Genomic DNA, 21229 nt, shown 5'->3' with positions numbered 1-21229 from the left:
GCCGCGGAGCGGCTGGGCCCATGAGCCATGGCCGCTGAGCCTGCGCGTCCGGAGCCTGTGCTCCGCAACGGGAGCGGCCACAACAGTGAGAGGCCCGCGTACCGCAAAAAACAAAAACAAAAACATCTACCTCATACCCACTGTTGTGCAAATTAATAATAAAATTATAAATTAATAAAGAAATAACAAGACCTTTAGAAATCTTCCTATGTGCCTAGAAGATTGCTTTCCTGGGGTTAATTCATGTAATCTTCACAACAACCCACTGGCGTGGGTACTGCTATTATCAATGCCATTTTAAAGATGGGGTAACTGGGATACAGACAGGTGAAGTAACTTGCCCAAGGTCACACAGTGAGTAGAACAGAATTTGGGCTTGAACCTGGTACTCTGCTCCAGAGTCTGTTTTTAAACCAAATGCCTCTCAATGGGCTAAATAAAATTAAAATCTAAAAATAAAACAAATAATATAAAAGTAAAACAAAAATTTTAAATAAATAAATAAGAATAAAGAAAAAGAAAAAATAAATGAAAGAATGTACATAAGTACTAACACAGTGGCTGACACATAAGTGCTCAATTAAAAGAGGGGCTATCTTAATTAGAATCAAAGGCCCAATGTGAGCCGTCATGTGTCTACAGATAAACATTTTTATTTTATTTATTTATTTATTTGGCTGCACCATGCGGCTTACGAGATCTTAGTTCCCTAACCAGGGATCGAACCCGGGGCCACAGCAGTGAAAGCGCTGAGTCCCAATCACTGGACTGCCAGGGAATTCCCACCAAGATTTTTAAAGTCAAAAGAAAACTCCTATGCTGAAAGGTGTTACAAAATGTCATATTTGATATTAAAATATATTTTAATGAAAAAAATATTATTGATCTTTGTTTGAGCTTTTGGGTGCACCCTAAAATTGTGTGCCCAAGGAGAATACCTCACTTGCCTCACCCTAATCCCGGCCCTGCTTCCAAACCTCCAGGACTCCTGAATTTCCTAAGGTTGGCCTGGGTCTCTAACCTGGGTTGACAGCACAGGGAGAACAGGAGCCTTTCCTGAAGGACGAGCGGCAGCAGGTACCCCAAGGACTCACCACGACCTTCAGGGTCTTCTTGACGCCATCACTGATGAAGTGGTTGTAGACAGCAGCCTTGACCTCCACCTCATGGAGGCCGACCTTCAGGGGCACAATGACATAAGGCACGGGCACCGAGGACTTGGGTGGGATGATCAGAGTCTGCTGGTGGCGCTTCTTGGCCGTTGCCAGGCTACAGAAGGCTGGATTGTAGAGCAATTCCACCCTCACCTGCCGGGGAGAGAGAGTATCAAGTCAGGGGAATGTACCACAGACCCTCTTCTCCAAGCCCCCATCATGCTTCCATTGCACCAGGGGCCCACCTTGAGCTCCTCCGCCTCCCGGTAGTTGTAGAGGACGGCTCGGATCTCCACCTGCTCATTGCGCACAACAGAGTAGGGTAGACGCAGGTCAATGAAGAAATCCTGCATCACCGTGACCTCATAGGGGTCAGCCACACAGATCCCTGCCCGGGTGGAAACAGAACATGAAGTGTCAGGGGTGGGGTAGGGGGTGGGCCAGGTGGACTGGATCCAAGTTCAGGTCCAACTTCTTGCCCCTACCAATGTCTCAGTGCTTACCTCTGACCACTGGAGCTGTCCCAAGGTCAGCCTGTCTTTGCAGAAGCCCATAGACGAACCATCATTAATGGTGATAACTTACAGATGGTGGTGGTGGCGGGGAGTTGCCATGATTTAATGGTTCCCATTTTCTCTGTAATTTTACTCATAGATAGATATGTAGGAGGGAAGAAGGCAAGCATAAATGAAGGGTCTATATGTACGATCTCCAAAATGGTAGCCCCAAGTGGTCACTGGGCACTTGAAATGTGGCTAGCTCGAGTGAGAACTGGATTCCTACTTTTATTTCCTTTTAATTCACTTAGATTTAAACTTAAAAAACCAATGCTCATTGTGAATGTAATAAAAACCACTGAATTGTACACTTTCAAATGGTGACTTTCATGTTATGTGAATTACATCTCAATTTTAAAAAGGATGCTTGATTCAGTGATTGGAAAACTTTTAAAGTTTTTAGTTTAAGTATGTTTAGAACAACTTGGATAGGCCAATCTACCTTTTCAACTGTAAATTTTATGGATCCCAAAATACAGATCAGAGTATTTTCAATGAAAAGCTAGCATCCTAATTTAGATGCACTGTCAGTATAAAATACATGGCAGATTTCAAAGGCTCAGTACAAACAAAAATAAAATACATGGGCCTTCCCTGGTGGCACAGCGGTTGAGGGTCTGCCTGCCGATGCAGGGGACACGGGTTCGTGCCCCGGTCCGGGAAGATCCCACATGCCGTGGAGCGGCTGGGCCCGTGAGCCATGGCCGCTGAGCCTGCGCGTCCGGAGCCTGTGCTCCGCAACGGGAGAGGTCACAACAGTGAGAGGCCCGCGTACCGCAAAAAAAAAAACAAAAAAAAACTTGATTAATAAATTTGAGATATTAATCGGTTATTCTTAAATATTAATAGATTTGCTATTGTAACATGATTACTGTGGTAGTGGTTTTGCAAATTTTTACAAAATGTTGAAATAATAATATTTTGGATATATTTGGATTAAATAAAGTGTATTATTAAAATTGATTTAATCTACTCCTTTTTTGTGGGGCTACCAGAAAATTTTAGATGACATACACAGCTTGCATTATATTTCTAATGGACAGTGCTGATCTACATTGTAAAAATTAATGAAAGGACACCTCAACTAAAATTGGAGAAGGGAAGGCCTGTAGAGGGAGCTCTGATGCCCTACCACTGACTTCAGTTATCCCAAACAGGAAGATGTTATCCCAAACAGGAAGATGTCAACAGATCCCAACAGGAAGAAGCTTCAATTACAGACCCCAACTGGAAAAGATGTTTGCACTCCCAAACAGAAAGTGCAATTAACTTAACTACAGCAGGAGGAAGGAAGATTTTCTTCCTGCCCAGCAACAAGCCCAGCCAATGAAAACACTGCAGCTCAGCCAATGAGAAACTGTCTTACCTGAATTGTTACTTTCTTCCAATGAGGACATTTTTCTCTTGCTGATGACTTGTTTGCCCTACCCTTCATTCTATAAAAACCTTTAATTTTGTACAACTCCTCTGAGTATCTCTCCTTGCCAGATAAGATGCTGCCCAGCTCATGAATTGTTTAACAAACCCAATTAGATCTTCAAATTTACTCAGTTGAATTTTGTTAACAACTGAGCAAAACGATGCTCAAAAACAGTGGTTACTTGTGATACAACAGTTACCAGATTAAATGTAAGCAAAGTGTTGATGCAAGTGAAATTTGTGAAAACATTATCACATTAATCATAATGTTACACCAAGAAATCTATTAAGATTGGAGGGAATTCCCTGGCGGTCCAGTGGTTAGGACTCCCTGCTCTCACTGCTGAGGGCCAATCCCTGACTGGACCAGGGTTCAATCCCTGGTTGGGGAACTAAGATTCCATAAGCCACGCACCACCGCCAAAAAAGAAAAAAAAAAAGATCTGATAATTTTCCGTATTCTTCAATGGCAGAAAAAATAATAATCAGAGGCTTGAACAAAATCCTTATTTCCCAATCGACAGTCATTTACTCATCACCCTCGGGGGGTCTGCTAGAGTCACTGGTTTAATTTACCATTTCTTACTTACTATTCACATTTTTAAACTCAAATTTAATTTACTACAGTGCATGAGAACCCAGGTTCTTGTGCTATAAACAGGTTACCTCAAGGAAAACAAAATGATTTTGTTAAATACTAGTTGGCTTGTGTTGCCCGCAGAAAGCTAGACCACTCTCTCTTCGTTTAAAAAAGGAGTTAAACAAGAAGTAGAGACAAGGTAAAGACATCCTTGCACTAGACTTAGCTTTTCTCCTTGAATGAGACGGAAGGAAGAATGGAAAGAGAACCAAAAAAGGAATGACTTATGATACACATTTCCTGTCACTTCAAGGCAGTGAAACAATTATTCTGTGTGATACTGTGACAGTGGCTACAAGTCATGCTGTATTTATCCAAACCCATAGAATGTACAACACCAAGAGTGAATCCTAATGTCAACTATGGACTTCAGTTCATAATAATGTATCAGTATTGGCCCATCCACTATAACAAACGTACCACACTAATGCAAGATGTTAACAATAGGGGAATCTGGGGGAGAGAGGGGTACGTGGCACCTCTCTATACTTTTTGCTCAATTGTTTCTGAAAACCTAATACATTTTTAAAAAATCTCTTTGTTAAAAAGAAATGAGGGACTTCGCTGGTGGTCCAGTGGTTAAGAATCCGCCCTCCAATGCAGGGGACGTGAGTTCAATCCCTGGTCTGGGAACTAAGATCCCCCATGCCACAGGGCAACTAAGCCCGTGACCCACAACTACTGAGCATGCAAGCCACAACTAGAGAGCCCACGTGCTCTGGAGCCAGTACAACACAACTAGAGAGAAGCCCTCACGCCAAAACGAAGAGCCCGCGCTGCAACTAAGACCCCACGCAGCCAAAAAGTAAATAAATAAATAAATATTTTTTTAAAAAGACATGGCTACGCCAGAAACTAACACAACACTGTAAATCAACTATACTTCAATTAAAAAAGAGAAAGAAAGAAAGAAATGACTTCTGATGCCTGCTTTGTGTCATTTAAGAGAGCGTCTATGCATCTCCGAAAGGCATTTACCCTTTGATCCCTAAAGTACGTTCGACTCCAATAATAAAAATAATAGCTCACACTCATTGAACATTTACAATGTGTCAGGTACTATTATCACTATTATAAAATCCCAACACTTTGAATAGGTACTATTTCTATTGTGCCTATTTTACGGATGAGCACAGAGAGGCTGGGTAACTTGACGAAGGCCACACAGCTGCCCCGAGGAGGACCTGCGATTTGGACACAGGCACTTGGGCTTGGGAAGCTCCTTGCTTTTAACCTTACTGACTCTTTAATTCCTAACAGCTCACAAGTCTAAAAATTTCAAGTTCTATTGGTTATCATGCTTCAGTCTTTATTCTGAAGTTTGGATTCCTGAAAGTTTCATTCACTTGTGATCCTGGGCAAGTCACCTTCTTTCCCTGGCTTCAGTGTTCTCAGTTGTAGGAGAATCATAGTACCAACCTTATAGGGTAGTTGTGAGCATTAAATGAGGTAATATGTAGAGGGTTAATGATGTTGAAAAGACATCACAGGCAAGATCTAAAAACCACAGGGATTCTGCCCCCCCCCCTCCGGGGACATTTGGTAATATCTGGGGACATTTTGGATGTCACAACCAGGGAGATGGGTTGCTACTGGAATCTAGCAGGTAGAAGCCATGAAGATACCCAACATCTTACATTGCACAGGACAGTCCCCTGCCACAAAGAATGACCCAGCCCAGAATGACATCAGTGATGAGATTGAGAAATGCTGGTGCAGGGAAGAACTCTTCCAACATTCATGTCCATACAAATCTCCTGGGGATCAGGAGATGTTTCCAGTGATAAAATGCACATTCTGACTGAGCAGGTTAGGAGTGACTAAGATTCTGAATGTCTAACAAACTCCCTGGTAAACCTACTTTACCAGATTGCAGCTGGCCCAGGGAATAGGCTTTGAGGGGCAAGGATCTAACTGTGGTTTTCAACTTTTTTTTTTTTTCAAGCTGCAGGAACTTTTTTTTAGGTAAAGGGAACCTCACACACAATCTCGATATATGGAAATGTACAACAGGCAAATATGAAGATGCTCTGATTTGAAACAGGGATGGGGGTCCCAAACTAGAACAGTGCTGAGTGGCTTTGGAGTCTCAGGCAGAAGGAAAACTATGTGCTCTGTGCATATGATTTCATCTGCCATCATCACTTGTTCAAGAGAAATTAGCAGAAAATTGCAATACCTTGCATTAGTAGCAAGATAGACAAAGAAGCAGATTTTGAAAATCTTGAAGCCAGGAAAGTAAAATGACAATAAAGTAAAATTTATGATAAATTACAACCAAACAAACTTATACTAGAGTATATTAAGTTCTGAGTTTGCTATAAATAAAATACACTTAATGTTGTGAGTTTTAATACACCTAGTTTTAAAATGTTTTAGTGTTTTCAATAGTTTTTCAACCTCTTTAATGCTCTGGAAAAAATTAACCTTTAGAATATACATAAAACATGCACATGGGACACATCTTTCCTTTTACCTCAAACCCCATTATGGCTCGGCACACTGCTGGTTTATATTTAAAATCTGGATATTTTGTACAACATGTTTTTTTTGCACTCATTTTGATTTTTTTCCAAAAAACCTATTGCATGAAAATATGATTTATCTTGATGACTGAGTGTTTTGGCACCCGCTTAATTTTGCATTCAAAGTCAGTGCCTCACTCTCCTTGCCCCATTCTCAGACCTGCTGTAAGTCATCCGTATTTGGCTAGGGTGTGTCAGGGTCTCACACCCAGCCCTTGGTGGCGGTGGGGCGGGAGGGCAGGGGGTGTACACATACACCTTTTTTTGTCGTGTTTCACAATCTAACCACCAATGTTTCAATCACATTTCATCCCGCTTCCTCTTTTAGTTTTTCTTTGTTGACCTGTTTTTTTTTTTTTTTGCGGTACACGGGCCTCTCACTGTTGCAGCCTCTCCCGCTGCGGAGCACAGGCTCCGGACGGCATGTGGGATCTTCCCGGACCGGGGCACGAACCCACGTTCCCTGCATCGGCAGGCGGACTCTCAACCACTGCGCCACCAGGGAAGCCCTATTTTTTCTTCACTGCTTTACCCAGTATCATGGCAACATCACCCCTGCAAAGTTTTTGTTGCTATAAATCAGTCTGTATGATACTATGATGGTGAATACATGTCATTATACATTTGTCCAAACCCATAGAACGTACGAAACCAAGAGTGAACCCTGACCTCAGCTAAGAACTTGCAGTGATCATGACGTATCCATGTATCCTTCGATTGTTACAAATGCGCCATGCTGGTGGGGGATGTTGATGGTGAGGGAGACTGTGTCTGTGGTGGGGAAAGGGGTATATGGGAAATCTCTGCACCATCCTCTCAATTTTGCTCTGAACCAAAACTGCACTAAAACTAAAATCTATTTACAAAAAGCACCATGTCACTCACATTCTACACTCTATTGCCTCTCCAGGAACCAGAGGAAAGTGTCAGCCACCAGGAAACAAAGGATCTGTCAGGATTGAATGAGAAAATGCCCGGGGCGGTCTGGGGTCCCGGCCTCCTGAGGACCAGACCACCATCCTCTCTCACCTTTCTTGTCTGACAAGCTCACAGCTAGAATCTCCCAAGTGGTGATGGAGTCTTTCAAAAACACGTTCATGAGTTTCGTGGCGATTCTGGATGGGGGAGGGGAGGCATTAGAAGATACCTAGCATGGTGGAGGGGGAGAGCTGGTAGGGAGGGGCCCCAAGGGACAGGGTTGGAGTGGGGCTGGCAGGTGGGCACGTGTAGGTAGCCCCAACTCTTCTAGGCTAGGTTGCGTGATTCCACAATGATTCCAGAAAAGAGGGGGCATTGAGGTGCGTGCAGACTCAATGTCCAGTCTGGGGTGATGATAGGGGCTGGCCTGGGGGTGGGTGGAAGTGGGAGCATCCCAGCCTTACCCATTTTTGTCTGCGATTTTAAGGTCCTCAACAATGGTCCACAGCCAGCTCTCTGGGAACTGGCTTCGGGAAATGATGTCCTCCTCCGGGATTATTTCATCATCCAGGTCACCTGCGGGGGGTGGGAGTTAAAACAGACCCACTTTCCCCACTGTCCCCTTTTAGATATTTATCTCTATAATACCCTGGAGGGATTCCTCGCAGCGACACACCCAGGGTCACGTGATCACTTCCGGGGACCCTAGGCACATTTGCCTCTGGGGGTTCCTTTCTCCATAAAAAAAATTAAAAATCATATTTTACAATTCTGTTGGTAGAAAGGTGAAAATAAGCCAGGCTGAACTGCATTGATTTTTTTTCCTGTCTTTGATTTCCAAGGGAATGAAAACATTTGCATGAATCAGCCTCTAAAAGCATCATTGGCCCCCAAGCACCGTGCCTGCTGTGTCTGATGGTTACGTCCATCCTGAAAGCAACGGGGTGAGCTGAGAGATTTCCCCAGACTTGGTGGAGATTGTTGAAGAGATGGTGGCCTTTAAATGCCAGCTTGACCCCATCTGCACGTAAACGAAGCCGGGCTGGAATAGAGTTCAACCCTGGCTGGGCTTTCCTCAAAAAACGCTGAACAGATTTTAATTTGGTTCTGGGTCTGCCTAACGACAAAGTAGGTGGAATTCCAGAGATGCCCAAATCCACCCATCAAAGTGCCCTTGGGGTACTAACTTTTAATCAACCCTCTGTCTCACCCCAATTGGCTACAGAAATGACACAATGCTGGAAAAAAAAAACACAAAACATCCGTGTGCGTAAATTATACCCCAGTAAATCAGAAGTTTTGTCCAAATTTCCTCTTTGCGAAAGAAAAGTCTTGGGTCACTGGAGCAGACAGCACCATGTCTAGTTATTGCAATTTGCAAAGAGACTGAAGGTAGAAGTCTTTGTTCATGCGTGTTGGGAATCTTGGTGTCTTTGGAGCGGGGGAGGGGTGGAGGAGTTGCTAGCTTTCCAGATAAAGGGATTTAGACCTACTTGACCACTTTGGCAATGGCGGCCACTGAGAGGTGTCTGCAAACGTTCAGTTTTGACAAAGCGCATCCTGGCAGAAAAGTCCTTCTCTTAGTCGAGACATATTAAAAGATGTTTAAAAAAAGGAGGGATCAGTTCACACCGGGGTCCTCTGCCTCTCAGCAGATGGCAGTGGGGACTCTTGTTAGTTCTGTAAATACCACTTTGTGGTGGAGACCATTCTGGTTTTGCTTGAAATGGGCTTCTAAGAGAATTTTCTTTTGGCTTTGCTTAAGACTGACTTGGCCTGAGATATAAAGTTTCAAGTGTGTACATCCAGAACTGAATGAATGAATGAATGAACGAACATCGATTAGGCGTAAGTTAGGCACCTCTCTTTGGAAGGCAACATGAATTAGTTTTCTTTGGTGAAGGCAAGTCTAGAACCCATCTTAGTCTTCCCATTGGCAACTAGTGTGACAAGCCCTATCATCTAGAACGTGCCCTCAGACCACGGATGTCCTGGGCACTGCTAAGGTCAAACTTCAGAGTGACAGGGCCAGCGCCAGGATGACCCTCCCAGGCAGGAAGTTCCTTTGCCTCAGGATGAGCCTTCCAGGCAAGGGAAGAAGGACCTAGTCCCCCATTGGACTGGGTCCTTCTTCCCTCAGACCTGAATCACCTAGCTCCTCATCTGAAGGCTTCTTTTTTCCTCCAACAGGCGCCTCCTCTCTCCTCGGATAAGCACCTCCCTCCTTGGACAGGCACCTCCCCCCTTGGACAGGCACCTCCTCCCCCCTTGGACAGGCACCATCCCCCTTGGATAGGCACCTCCCCCCCCTTGGACAGGCACCTCCTCCCCCCTTGGACAGGCACCTCCTCCCCCCTTGGACAGGCACCTCCCCCTTGGACAGGCACCTCCTCCTCCCTTGGACAGGGGCCTCCTCCCTGCCACCCGACTCACTCCTGGCCAGCTCCAGGGTCCCGTCGCGGCTGTGCTGCAGCCGCAGCTGGGCGATGTATTCACAGCAGTCCAGGAAGGCCTTCACGCATGCGTCGCCTTGCAGGATGAACTGGGCCCGGCGCTGGCACGGGAACTTCATGGGGTTGTCCCGCATGCCGTCCTCACAGCACTTGCGCAGCTCCTTGTTGTACTGACCGGCTGTGGGAGCACAGATCCCCCGCCCCGCGCGCCCTCAGCCTCGAAGCAGGAGGCACTCAGGACAGACCCCAGGGAGAACTTCCCCACGGCCAGGCCCTCCCCCTCCCTCTCCGTCTGGGATCCCGTAGGGGCTGGATCTCGGGTGGGAAGCGGCGGGCGAGCGCCGACGGAGGGCTCCCACCTTTATCCATCCTCTTTTCCATGAGCTGCACCGAGCGGCGTCGGCGGGGGGCTGGTTTCGGGCACTCAGGATCTACGGGCAGGTGGACCGGGAACCAGAAGGATTAGGCATCTACTGTGTGTCCTTGGTTTCCTCCCCACAGTGGCCCCCCGTGAGGTCGGGGTGTTATTGCTCCCATGTGACAGATGTAAAGACTGAGGCTCCGAAAGAAATAATACGCCAGATGGTGGCGGAGGCGGGACTTCAATACCCCCACCCCCATCCCAGAGCGCTGCCCTTAACCTGTTCTCAGTCTCTGGGAGGTGGAAGCCCTGCCCCTCCCTAGCCCTGCTGCTGGCTGCATCCTCACCTGTCCTCTGGCTGGTCTGTAGGCCTTTGCTGGTCTTGAGGGCCAGCCCTGCATCCGTGAAGACGCCGGCATAGTCACTTCCACTGCCTGGGGTACAGCCAATGTCTGCCTTCTCCACTACGTCCCAGATCTGCAGTGGGGAGTGGAGGCCGAGAGTGTGGCGAGATCGGGTCAGCCGTGCCTCCACCGATTGGCCAACACGTCCATCCAACCCCACCCCATCCATCCTCATCCTGGTCCCCAGGCTGGCCGGCCATGGTGGACCATCTGGAGTTAGACCTGGAGCTGTGTCCATCCCCGGGACCATCCCCAGCTTGGACCCTTGTCCATCCACATTCTCATCGTCAACTTGACTTCAACCCATCCCCGTATCTGCGTCCATTCGGACCTCTACACTTAACCCCCACTCAGACCCATTTGTTCCCCCCAGCACCATTCCCCGCCTCAACCCAACGCCGTCTCTAAACCAACCTCAGCGACGCGGGGGCATACCTTACTCTGCGTCAATTTGTTCTTCTTATTCAGCACAAACACGCCCTTGTCCACGGCCACCAGCCCCACTCGGGACCCCTGGTCAGCCTCGATCTTCAGGGTTATCTGTTGCCCAGGCCTATGGTGCTTCTCTTCCTTCCCGCCATTTTTCACCACCAGCTATGGTCAGGGGTGGGGTTGGGTGGGGGGACGTTTGGAGGGGAGGGAGGGAGAAGTCAGCCCTGCAAGGCCCTGGTCTCTGGAAGCCAAAGACAAAGGAGGTCCTGGGCTGGACTGAAAGGAGAGAGAGAGGAAGGGAGGCAGGCAGAACCGGCCTCAGGCAGAAAGTCAAGAAAAGAGAGAAAGCCAGCAGCAAGAGAGATACTGAGTACAAGCTTCCAGTTACAAAATAAATGAGTCTTGGGGATGAAAGTCAATAACCACGTAGTATCTCTGTATGGTGACACACGGTCACTCACTAGACTCATCGTGGTGAACACTTTGAAACGTAGAGAAATATCGAATCACTATGTTGTAGACCAGGAACTAACATAGTGATGTAGGTCAATGGTACTTCACGACAAACAAACAGACTCAGAAAAAGAGATCGGATTTGTGGTTACCAGAGGTAAGGGGAGGGGGAATTGAATTACAACTTCCAGTTGTAAGATGAATAAGTACCAGGGGTGTAATGTACAAGATGCAAATATATAATTAACGCTGCTGTACGTTATATATGAAAGTCATTAGAGGAAACCCTGAGTTCTCAGCACAAGGGAAAAGATTATTTTTTCTATTTCTTTAATTCTGTACCTCTATGAGATGATGGATGTTCACTCAACGTACTGTGATCATTTCACGATGTACGTAAGTCAATTCATTATGCTCTACACTTTAAAGTTAGTGCTGTGTGTCAATTACATCTCAATAAAACTGGAAGAAAAAAGGATACTGAGACTGAAACATAAAGGGAAGAAAAGAAGAAGAGAGAGGCAGGAACCCTGCAAATGGAGGAGAGGAACAGATTCAGAAGGTTGGAGAGAGGTCTTCCCTGGTGGCGCAGTGGTTGAGAATCCGCTTGCCAATGCAGGGGACACTGGTTCGAACCCTGGTCCGGGAAGATCCCACATGCCGCGGAGCAACTAAGCCCATGTGCCACAACTACTGAGCCCATGTGCCACAACTACTGAAGCCCACGCGCCTAAAGCCCATGCTCTGCAACAAGAGAAGCCACCGCAATGAGAAGCCCGCGCACCGCAGCGAAGAGTATCCCCCGCTTGCAACTAGAGAAAAGCCCGAGTGCAGCAACGAAGACCCAACACAGCCAAAATAAATAAATAAATAAAATAAATTTTCAAATTTTAAAAAGGAGTTGGAGAGAGACAGAGCCAGAGGGCCCAAGATGGGGAGAGTGACAGCCAGGTGGAGAGTCCCCAGATGGGCACAGAGAGATGCCACAAAGCTTACCGTGCCCACACATGAGTCCTTGACATCCACCCACACGGAGTCGGCCACCACCTCCCACTGGTTGCTGCTGGTGATCAGCGTGTAATAGGCCACCAGGCGGAAGGAAGGGATGAAGTCCGGTGTGATGGTCATGGGCAACACCACCAGGTCCTGGCCGGGCTCTCGCACCTGCCGCCCCACCTTCAACAGCTTCCCCTTGTTCATGACCTGGGGAGAACAGGTCGGTATAAGTATCGGAAAGGTAAGAGGGAGGATGGCGGGGGCAGCCGGGATGGTGGAGGGCTCCCGGGGGTGCTGGGTGTTCTAGGAAGCCACAGACCAAGTAAGTGTAGTAGCGGATCTTGGCTTGGTGCCTGGGGTCCGTGCGCAGGTGGAAGTTGACATTGAGAGTCTCCCCAGGCCTGAGCTCCACTCGGGGCACAGAGAGGTGCAGGTAGTTGTTGGAGTTGCCCTGGGTGTTGTAGGGTAGGGCCTGCATGGTCCTAGTCGCCTGTCGCGCCTCTGGGATATTCTCCTTCCGCGTGCGTACCTGGGCGAGGAAAGATGGATGCATGCTGGCCCCCCAGAGATGTCCACACCCATATCCCTGGGACCAGGGAACATGGTATTTTATGTGGCAAGAGAGACTTTGCAGATGAGATTAGGTTAAGGATCTTGAGGAAATGGGGAAGAGATGGGATTATCCAGGTGGGCGCAATGCCATTGCAAGGGTCCTTATAAGACGTCTAGGCAGAAGGTAGGACCCTGCTGTGCAGATGAGAACCCTTCTATGCATGCAAACTACCATATATATGTAGGATGGATAAACACCAAGGTCCTACTGTATAGCACAGGGAACTAGATACAGTATCCTGTGATAAACCATAATGGAAAAGAATATGAAAAAGAAGGTATATACAAATATATATATATTCAGTCATATATATATATATATATATAACTGAGTCACTTTGCCGTGCAGCAGAAATTAACACAACATTGTAAATCAACTATGCTTCAATAAAATAAAGTAAAAAAAGAGCCCTTCTATGTAAATGAAAACATCTCTCTGTGGATGGTACATCCCTTTAGGCAAATGAAAGGACCCGCCCTGTATGCCCAGGACAGGATCCCTTTGTGCAAACGTCAGGACCCTGCTCTATAAAATCAAGCCCCCTGTCTCCTGGTGTGGGGTCGCGAGGCCGGCCTGGACTCACGGTGATGGTCAGGGGCTGCCGGTCGTTGCGTGTGTTGATGCTCAGCTTGGCCACACCGTCCTCCTGGGTCAAGGACTGCACGTTGGTGCCCTGGGTCACCACCGGGATGTGGCGGGCAGGGGAGCCGTCGGGGTTCGTCACGAACACCTGTGGGTGCAGGCCAGGTGGAGGGGGTTCAGGCAGACCTAGAGGCATGGTCAAGCTCAGGAGCGGTGGAGGGGGTTTGCAGCCCCGCCCTGGGTCTCACCATGAGGTCGAAGGGCATGGCGGGTTTGAAGAACTTGGGGGTCTTGGTGAAGTGAATCTGGTAGGGGGAGGTCACGATGGGGATCCCGGTACGCTCTGCCTCCACCATGTCGCTGCCTGAGGGGGGCCAATCGTGAGGGTGGGCTCCTGGGCCACTCCTCAGGACCAGGCCTCCCCCCTCAGATTGGACTCTGCCTTCATACTGGGCCTCCCATCTCAGACTGGACCGTACAGTGGTGCTGGGCCCCTGCCCTCAGCCTGGCCTCACCTGAGCGCAGGATGACGGTGACAGACACGTATAAGGACTTGCCCACCAGGGCGTCGGCTTGGGAGGGCTGTACCCCGTTCAGCAAGACCTGTCGTTGCAGTTTGGCCTCCCCAGTACCGTCAGTGATCTGGGGGAGACAGTGAAGGCTCAGCGGAGGCGGGGGTTGGGGTGGGGAGGGGGGCTCAGGTGCGGGAGGGGCGCTGATGGGGACAAGAGTGGAAGAGATGTAGAGGGGGCCTCTGTCAGGTACCGGAACACGGGTGAGGGAGTGGGCCAATGAAATCCTCCGGTCGTTGTCCTGGACTCCAAAGATGACGAAAGCCGTCCCGTCCACATTCTCCCCGTACAGGAACCTGTGAGGCGGGAGAGCCTCAGATTCTCCCCCCTCCAAACTCCTGTGGGCTGTGGCTGAGCCCCTCCCCCCAGCTGGTCCCTCCCCTATCCCTCACCTGGCAATGATGTTGACTTTCAGGCCGTTTGGGTCATCGATGTAGTAGAATTTCTCTTCAGGCTCCACTTGGACCTCAAAACTGGGCAGCACTGGGGGAACAGGTCGTGGTGGGCAGTGAGCCAGCACTGGGCCCAGAATTATGTGCTCCCCCTCCTTCCCCACGCTCCCACCCGCGGCTCCCTGCTCCCCTTACCGTATTCCTTCACCTCAAACTCGGCAGAGAAGACCTGCTGCGGAGAATCTTCGTAGTGGGCTTTGATCTTCCACTGCCCCATGCTGTGGCGAAAGCAGGCTAGTGATCTGACCAGACCTAGCAGCCCCCCACTCCCTCTTCTGGGGTAGGGGAGCCCTGAACCCCCTCCTGGAGAGCGTGACATACTTGACCAGCTCTGGGATGTTCCAAGACAAGGGCAAGATGCCAAACTGGTTGTGAGAAGACAGGGAGTCCCGCTTGATGGGAATGCCATCGGGGGTCTGTGGGGAGACAGGGAGAGAAATGGCTCTTCAGAGACCAGGCTTAGCCCTTTGGCTCTCCCCTCCCTCTCTGTGTCTGGACACTGTGTCGTGTCTACAGGGGCAGTGGTTAAGAACATGCACCTGAGCCAGTCAGCCTGGGTTCAAATCCCCACTGTGCCACTTACAAGCTGTGTGACGTGGGCAAGTTACTTAACCTCTCTGTGCTCAGGGTGCACATCTAGAAAACGGAGATAATTATAGCTCCTATGTCACTGGTTTGGTATGGTGATCAGTGTCTCTCTGAAGACTAATAAAAACTAGCGTTTATCACCTACTTTTGTGCAGGACCCTGCACTAAGCGTTTGATTTGTATAAATCACACATAATTGCCCACATTTGCCTTTTTTGACCTAAAGCATAGCAATGTCGCATGGCTTGACCTAACACACATATCATTTCATTCGTTGCCAACAGTTAAACAACAAGAGGACATCACATAGGAATCTGGTGTTCCGGCTTCTCTTGGAAATTGGGGTAATTGTGGATAACGTGCTCCTGTCGGCACAAGGTGACATTTCATGGGAGCCGGGCAGCTCTGTGCCTTTAGAGGAGGTGTGTGTTGTGTTCTCTGTTCCTCGCGTATCCCACAATCCCTAAAGCCAGCTCACAGCCTTCAGAACCTGGTCCCTGTTAGGTTTGTGTGATCTCAGTACATACTCACGAAGACCCCGTGAGGAGCACATACTCCATTCCTTCCCTTCCTTCTCTCTCCGTTCCTCCTACACTTGTTTTTCCCTGCCCATCGCTCCCCGCTTCTTTCTCCCCTCTCCTTCCCTCTCTCCCTTCTTCCAGTAAGTTTTTATTTACCCTACTACCTGGCAAGCATGGCGTCAACAGATAATTCCTTTCCGTTTGGAATTTAAGTTCAAAGGATGTTGGGAGAAGGTGCGATTAACAAATGAATAAATCCAATTTAGAAGATGCTAAAGGGAGATGGCCCGGAAGGAAAATAAGAGTGGAGGAAGGGAAGATGAGAGTGGAGTGCCTGTGTGTGTGTGGGGGGGGGGGTTGGGGGGGACGGGTGAGAGAGGGGGTGTTGCAATTTTTTTTTTTTTTTTTGCGGTACGCGGGCCTCTCACTGCTGTGGCCTCTCCCGTTGCGGAGCACAGGCTCCGGATGCGCAGGCTCAGTGGCCGTGGCTCACGGGCCCAGCCGCTCCGCGGCATGTGGGATCTTCCCAGACCGGGACACGAACCCGTGTCCCCTGCATCGGCAGGCGGACTCTCAACCACTGCGCCACCAGGGAAGCCCTGGGTGTTGCAATTTTATGGGGCGCTCAGAGAGGTCTCACTGTAAAACTGGGACACTGGTGATATTTGAGCAAAGACTTGAAGGAGGTGATGGAGCAAGCTGTGTGGAAATTTGGAGGAAGAGGGTTTTTTGGGTAGGGGGAATAGCCTGTGCAAAGGTCCTGGGGCAGACTGTGCCTGGGCTGTTGGAGGAACAGTGAGGAGGCCGGTGTGGCTGGAGCAGAGTGAGCGAGGGGGAGACAGGGAGGAGGTGAGGGCTTGGAGGGGACGGGGTAGGTAGGGCCAGGCCTAGTGGGCAGCGGGGAGGACTTGGGCTTTTACCTCGAGGGAGGTGGGAGCCCTGGAGCGCCGCGGGCAGAGGAGGGGTGCTCACAAGCGCCCTCTGGCTGCACTAGCCGGAACAGACTACATAGAATTAGCGTCTGTCATTATCCCAATCTTCAGATGAGGAAAAGGAGACTTGGAAAGGTGAAGTGACCTGCCCAGAGTCAAACAGTGACCAGGGGTTTATCGGGACCCAGAATCCACGGGCGCAAGCATCTCTCTACGTAGTCTCCCTGGGCCCCCGCCCCCTCTCCCCATCTGTGTGCCTCTACATATTTCTTTGCCTTTAGGTCTCTGCTGCTGGGCCTTTGCCGGTGTCTTCTTTCTCTGTCTCTATCTCTTTGTCTCTCCCCGAGTCTCTGCCCCGGGTAGGTCTGGGGCCCCGGTTGGCTGGTACCTCAATGCTGACGATAACTGTCTGGCCCACGGGCAGCAGCTTGTGGTCAACGGTAAAGATCCGATAGAGGACTGAGACGAGGCGGGAGAGAAAGGGAGAGCTGGGTGAGGCCCTGCCCCTCCCCCCAGCCCTGCCCCCGGCCCTCTCCAGCCACCCCCAGACCCTTACCCGTGGAGCCTGGGGTGTAGATGGTCTTGTCCGTCTGGATGAAGAGGTACCCACTCTGAAGGCTTATCAGCACCACCTTCTCCACCAGGACGTTCCCGAAGGCCGCCTGGACAGTCACGAATTTGTGCCCCTTCTCTGATTTTAACTCCTTGCTGGCCGGGATCTGGGCATGAACAGGGGATTATTAGGCTCTAGGGCCCCTTGTCTTTGGCTGGATCCACACCTGCCCCTCTTCACAACAGAGCCTGCCCATCACTCCTGGTCTCCCTTGTTTGCCAAGGTTTGGGGAAAAAAAGGGTACTTGGAGAGAGGGCAAGGGCAAGAGAGGGGGTGGGAGTCAGAGGGAAGGATGGGAAGGGGGAATCAGACAGTGGGCTCAGAAGAGGGAGGGCTCAGAACGGGAAGGGGACTCCGAAAGAGGAGGAGACTCAGAGAGGGGAGGGGCTCTGAAGGGAGAGAGGGCTTAGAGGGGGAGGGGCTTGGAGAGGAGGGGCTCAGAAATGGGGGGGGGGGCTCCGAGATGGTCCTGCTTGGAAGGGGGTGGAGTTGAGAGAGATAAGGGGGCTATGTATAGCACAGGGAACTCTGGTCAATATTATGTAACAACCTAAATGGGAAAAGAACTTGAAAAAGAATATATACAGGTATATGTATCACTGAATCACTTTGCTGTACACCTGAAATTATCACAGCATTGTTAATCAACTCTACCCCAATATAAAATAAAAAGTTTAAAAAAAAAGGTGGAGGCACCTCAGAGAAAGCACTGGAAGAAGCAGCGGGAGGGGCTCAGCAAAGAGAGGGACTCAAAAGGGGCGGAGATTCAGAGAGGGGAGGGGCTCAGAATGGGGAGGAGACTCAGACAGAAGGGGCCGGGCTCAGATAGAGTGGGTGGGGCTCAGAGAGGGAGGAGGGGCTCAGCAGCCGGAGCGCTCAAAGAGGGGGTGGGGTGTCAGCGGGGCTGGGCTCCCCGTGCGTGCCCACCTTTATGGTGACGGTGCCCAGGTAGCCATTGGCACTGTTCAGCTCGGTGTTTTCGCTGGACAGCACTTGTTTCTTGGACGGGAAGTCGTGGACAGTGACGGCGACGGGTATATTCCCTTCCCCTTCGTGGGCCTCCAGCACCACCGTCTCCTCGCTCTCCAGACGCAGGATGTTGGGGGTGATCATGGAATACCTGCCAGAGGGGAGCACAGGGCATGGAGCTGTCATGCCTGGAGCCCGAGATGCCAGCCCTATCCGGTTAGCGCTCTGCCCCAGCCCCTGTTCCCACAGGGGATCTGGTGACCGGCAGACAGCTCAGGGGCTTCAAATCCCATCAACTCCTGAACCTTCAAATCAAAACCACCAACTCTGGGAGCCCTGACCCCTAAATCTTTAAACACCCCAAGTCTCTAAACACCCAACCCTGGAACACCCTAAACTTCTCCCTAAACCTCTAGCACCCCAGACCTATAAATACAGCCAACTCCACCTCCTCATTCACATACACCCATACGAAATCCCTAAACCCTTAAATCCTGAAACTACAAACTCCCAGATCCTATGAAGTCCAAACTTCCCGTCCACAGAATCACCCAACACCGCGCATGCGCCCTAAACTTGCAGGGACCTGTACCCACAAATGCCCACTCCCATCTCAGAAGCAGCCTTGTTTGGGGTCGGGCTGTGACTACTCACATGGGGTCCCCCAGGGCCAGGGGGAGACTGGCCAGCAGCAGCAGCAGACTGGGACCCGAGGTAGGATGCATGGTGCCAGGACAGTGAAGGGACAGAGGGACGGAGGGACAGAGAGACAGAGGGGCAGGGGGAGGAGTGAGCAGAGCTTGCTGGAGGCTGCCTTTTATCTAGCTCCCGCCTTTCTCCCTCCTCAGCCCAGCCCTCCACTCCCCATGGGCTCCCCACTCCCTGGTACTGCCCCAGATTTCTCAATAGTATTTACTAAGTTTTTCAGTCTGTGGGGCAGCATGAACTTGGGGTAAGTAACCCGAGGGCATGTCCTCCTGCAATAGGAACACAACAGCCTCCTGCCCTGGGCTCCCTCAGGGTCAAGGCCAGCTGGTGAACAGGGATCTTTCCCTGTCACACCCACTTGGTAGTAGAGGAAAATTGAGGACAGAGGGGCCCCCCCACCCCAGATATGTGGGCCTGATCCTCAGTCCACTTTTGGCTGTGCATTTATTCACCAAACCCTCCCTGTGAGTCCATCTCTATGCTGGCAGCTGGAGTCCCACTTCTAGAATCTTCCATGCTGGGGTGGGGGTGGGGGACAGAGTCCAGCACCAAAGCTCGTAGCCCCATGGAGTGCCTTCCCCAGTGGAGAAGAACTCAGCTTCTTGGGGGGTCAGGGAAGGCTTCTTGGAGGAGGGGACATTTCAGCTGGGCTTTGAAGTATGTGTAGGAGCTCACCATCCAGGTAAGAATGTTTTCTAGGGCAAGGAGAGCCTGGAGCTCCCTTCACCTCCTCTCATCAAGAAACCTGAGTAGTGGAACTTCCCTGGCGGTCCAGTGGGTAAGACCCTGCACTTCCACTGCAGGGGTCACGGGTTCAAGCCCTGGTCGGGGAATTGAGATTCCCCCATGCCTCAAGCTGTGGCCAAAAAAAAAAAAAAAAAGAGGCCTGAGTGGCTGTGATGGTTTATAAAAGTCATAATTGAGGAAAGTCCCATGGCTAGCTTTTGTGTTACATCAGCAACCTCTTAGCATATTATTATTATTATTAAAAAATGTATTTAACTTTTTGCATACTCCTATGGTTCCGCATCTAAAAATAACCTTCCTCCTGCTCCTATCGCTAGCCATCAGGGTCTCAGACATGACCATGTAACCAAATCTTGTGTTTCTTTCCAGAGGTATCTTATGTGTTTACAAATGTTCACACGTTTTAAAAGCAAACATCAGCAAAGCTCTACACACTCTTTCTTCTGGTCTCCCTGGGTTACACCTTTTGCTGTTTCATAAACAATTTACCTTAGACATTGTTTAATATCAGTGCTCAGAGAGCTTCCTTGTTCTTACAGGCAACTGCCTAGTATTACATTGTGTGGAAGTAACCAGACTGGTGGACAGACAGACTTCCTATTGTTACAAAACCACACTCCCTCCAGGGAGTAATCTTGAGCTTGCATTATTTCCGGCTCTCACAATTATTAAGTGGTAAACTTTGGGCAACTTACTGATAACCACCTGAGCCTCAGTTTCCTCCTGTAAAGTAGGATTATAACAGCAGCAACTTCAAAGGGTTCTTACCACAACGAGAAGAGATAATTCTGGATCAAAGCCTGCGTGCAACGGTAATCTTGCTAGATACCCCTAAATTCTCCTCCATAATTATATTGATTTGCATACTTGCCGGCCCTGCACAGAATCACCAATTTCCTCATGGCCTCCCCTTGAGGGCATATTGGCAAAACTTTGTATTTTTGCCTCGGTGTCATTTTAATTTGATTTTAAGTTGGGCATCTGGCGGAAGGGGGGATGTGAAGTCAGGTGTCGGAGGGGGATGGTGTGTTGATGGGGGATCCAGACCCCTGGAGGGCTGTTTTCCAAAGCTTCCTTGGAGGGGTTAACGGGGACCTCACTCTGATTTCCTGTAAACCGTGCCATTTTCCTGGTCATGCCCCCGTGCGCCAAGTAGGGGGTGGCGTGGAGCAGTAGAACAAACCTGGCTTGTGTCTGCTTTGATTGCGACACCCTTTCTTTGGAAGAGGAGGCGGGTGAGGCAAACACCTGCTTACTTTCCAGATATGGGGTTCCACTTCTGAAACTGGGAAGGGGCCACCTGCTAGGATTCCCCCAAACCCCAATATTTATCTTCCTCCCCTTTCCCCCCACCAAAATACCCACCCAGTCTCCTGGTTTCATTATATCCTTAAAGCATTCAGGGTTGTGATTTAACAACCTTGAGAAGGAATTCCTGCTGGCCTCGGTCTCCCTGCAAGCCTGGCTGCTCCTACCCCAGAGCCTCTGTTAGTACATCTGAGCAATGGGACTGATGGTAGTTCCTGCTGTTTTGACAATTAAGGGAACACAGATGGCTTGGAGCCCTGGGCTTGGAGAGAAGGCTCATGGCCATGGTGGTGGAGGTCTGGGAAGGGTCCT

General features: G+C 49.7%; 1 protein-coding gene across 1 annotated transcript in view; it reads right to left on the bottom strand.

Moving 5' to 3' along the window:
• C3 (complement C3) overlaps nucleotides 1-18879 on the bottom strand; it is a gene marked incomplete at its 5' end in the record, with an annotated part of 34869 nt that extends 15990 nt beyond the window's left edge. The window contains 21 exons of the mRNA XM_079918717.1: nucleotides 1095-1307; nucleotides 1400-1542; nucleotides 7325-7410; nucleotides 7678-7789; nucleotides 9647-9844; nucleotides 10026-10097; nucleotides 10375-10504; nucleotides 10867-11025; nucleotides 12313-12519; nucleotides 12632-12841; nucleotides 13509-13655; nucleotides 13756-13871; nucleotides 14023-14149; nucleotides 14273-14375; nucleotides 14472-14562; nucleotides 14667-14749; nucleotides 14853-14947; nucleotides 16961-17031; nucleotides 17129-17291; nucleotides 18113-18305; nucleotides 18809-18879. Of these exons, the coding sequence (XP_079774843.1) occupies nucleotides 1095-1307; nucleotides 1400-1542; nucleotides 7325-7410; nucleotides 7678-7789; nucleotides 9647-9844; nucleotides 10026-10097; nucleotides 10375-10504; nucleotides 10867-11025; nucleotides 12313-12519; nucleotides 12632-12841; nucleotides 13509-13655; nucleotides 13756-13871; nucleotides 14023-14149; nucleotides 14273-14375; nucleotides 14472-14562; nucleotides 14667-14749; nucleotides 14853-14947; nucleotides 16961-17031; nucleotides 17129-17291; nucleotides 18113-18305; nucleotides 18809-18879 (2790 nt within the window). The remainder of the gene's footprint in view (nucleotides 1-1094; nucleotides 1308-1399; nucleotides 1543-7324; nucleotides 7411-7677; nucleotides 7790-9646; nucleotides 9845-10025; nucleotides 10098-10374; nucleotides 10505-10866; nucleotides 11026-12312; nucleotides 12520-12631; nucleotides 12842-13508; nucleotides 13656-13755; nucleotides 13872-14022; nucleotides 14150-14272; nucleotides 14376-14471; nucleotides 14563-14666; nucleotides 14750-14852; nucleotides 14948-16960; nucleotides 17032-17128; nucleotides 17292-18112; nucleotides 18306-18808) is intronic.
• Between the last annotated feature and the right edge of the window lie 2350 nt (nucleotides 18880-21229).

The sequence above is a fragment of the Stenella coeruleoalba genome (assembly GCF_951394435.1).
Source record: "Stenella coeruleoalba genome assembly, chromosome: 3".
NCBI lineage: Eukaryota > Metazoa > Chordata > Mammalia > Artiodactyla > Delphinidae > Stenella > Stenella coeruleoalba.
This window is presented reverse-complemented; position numbering and strand designations above follow the sequence as displayed.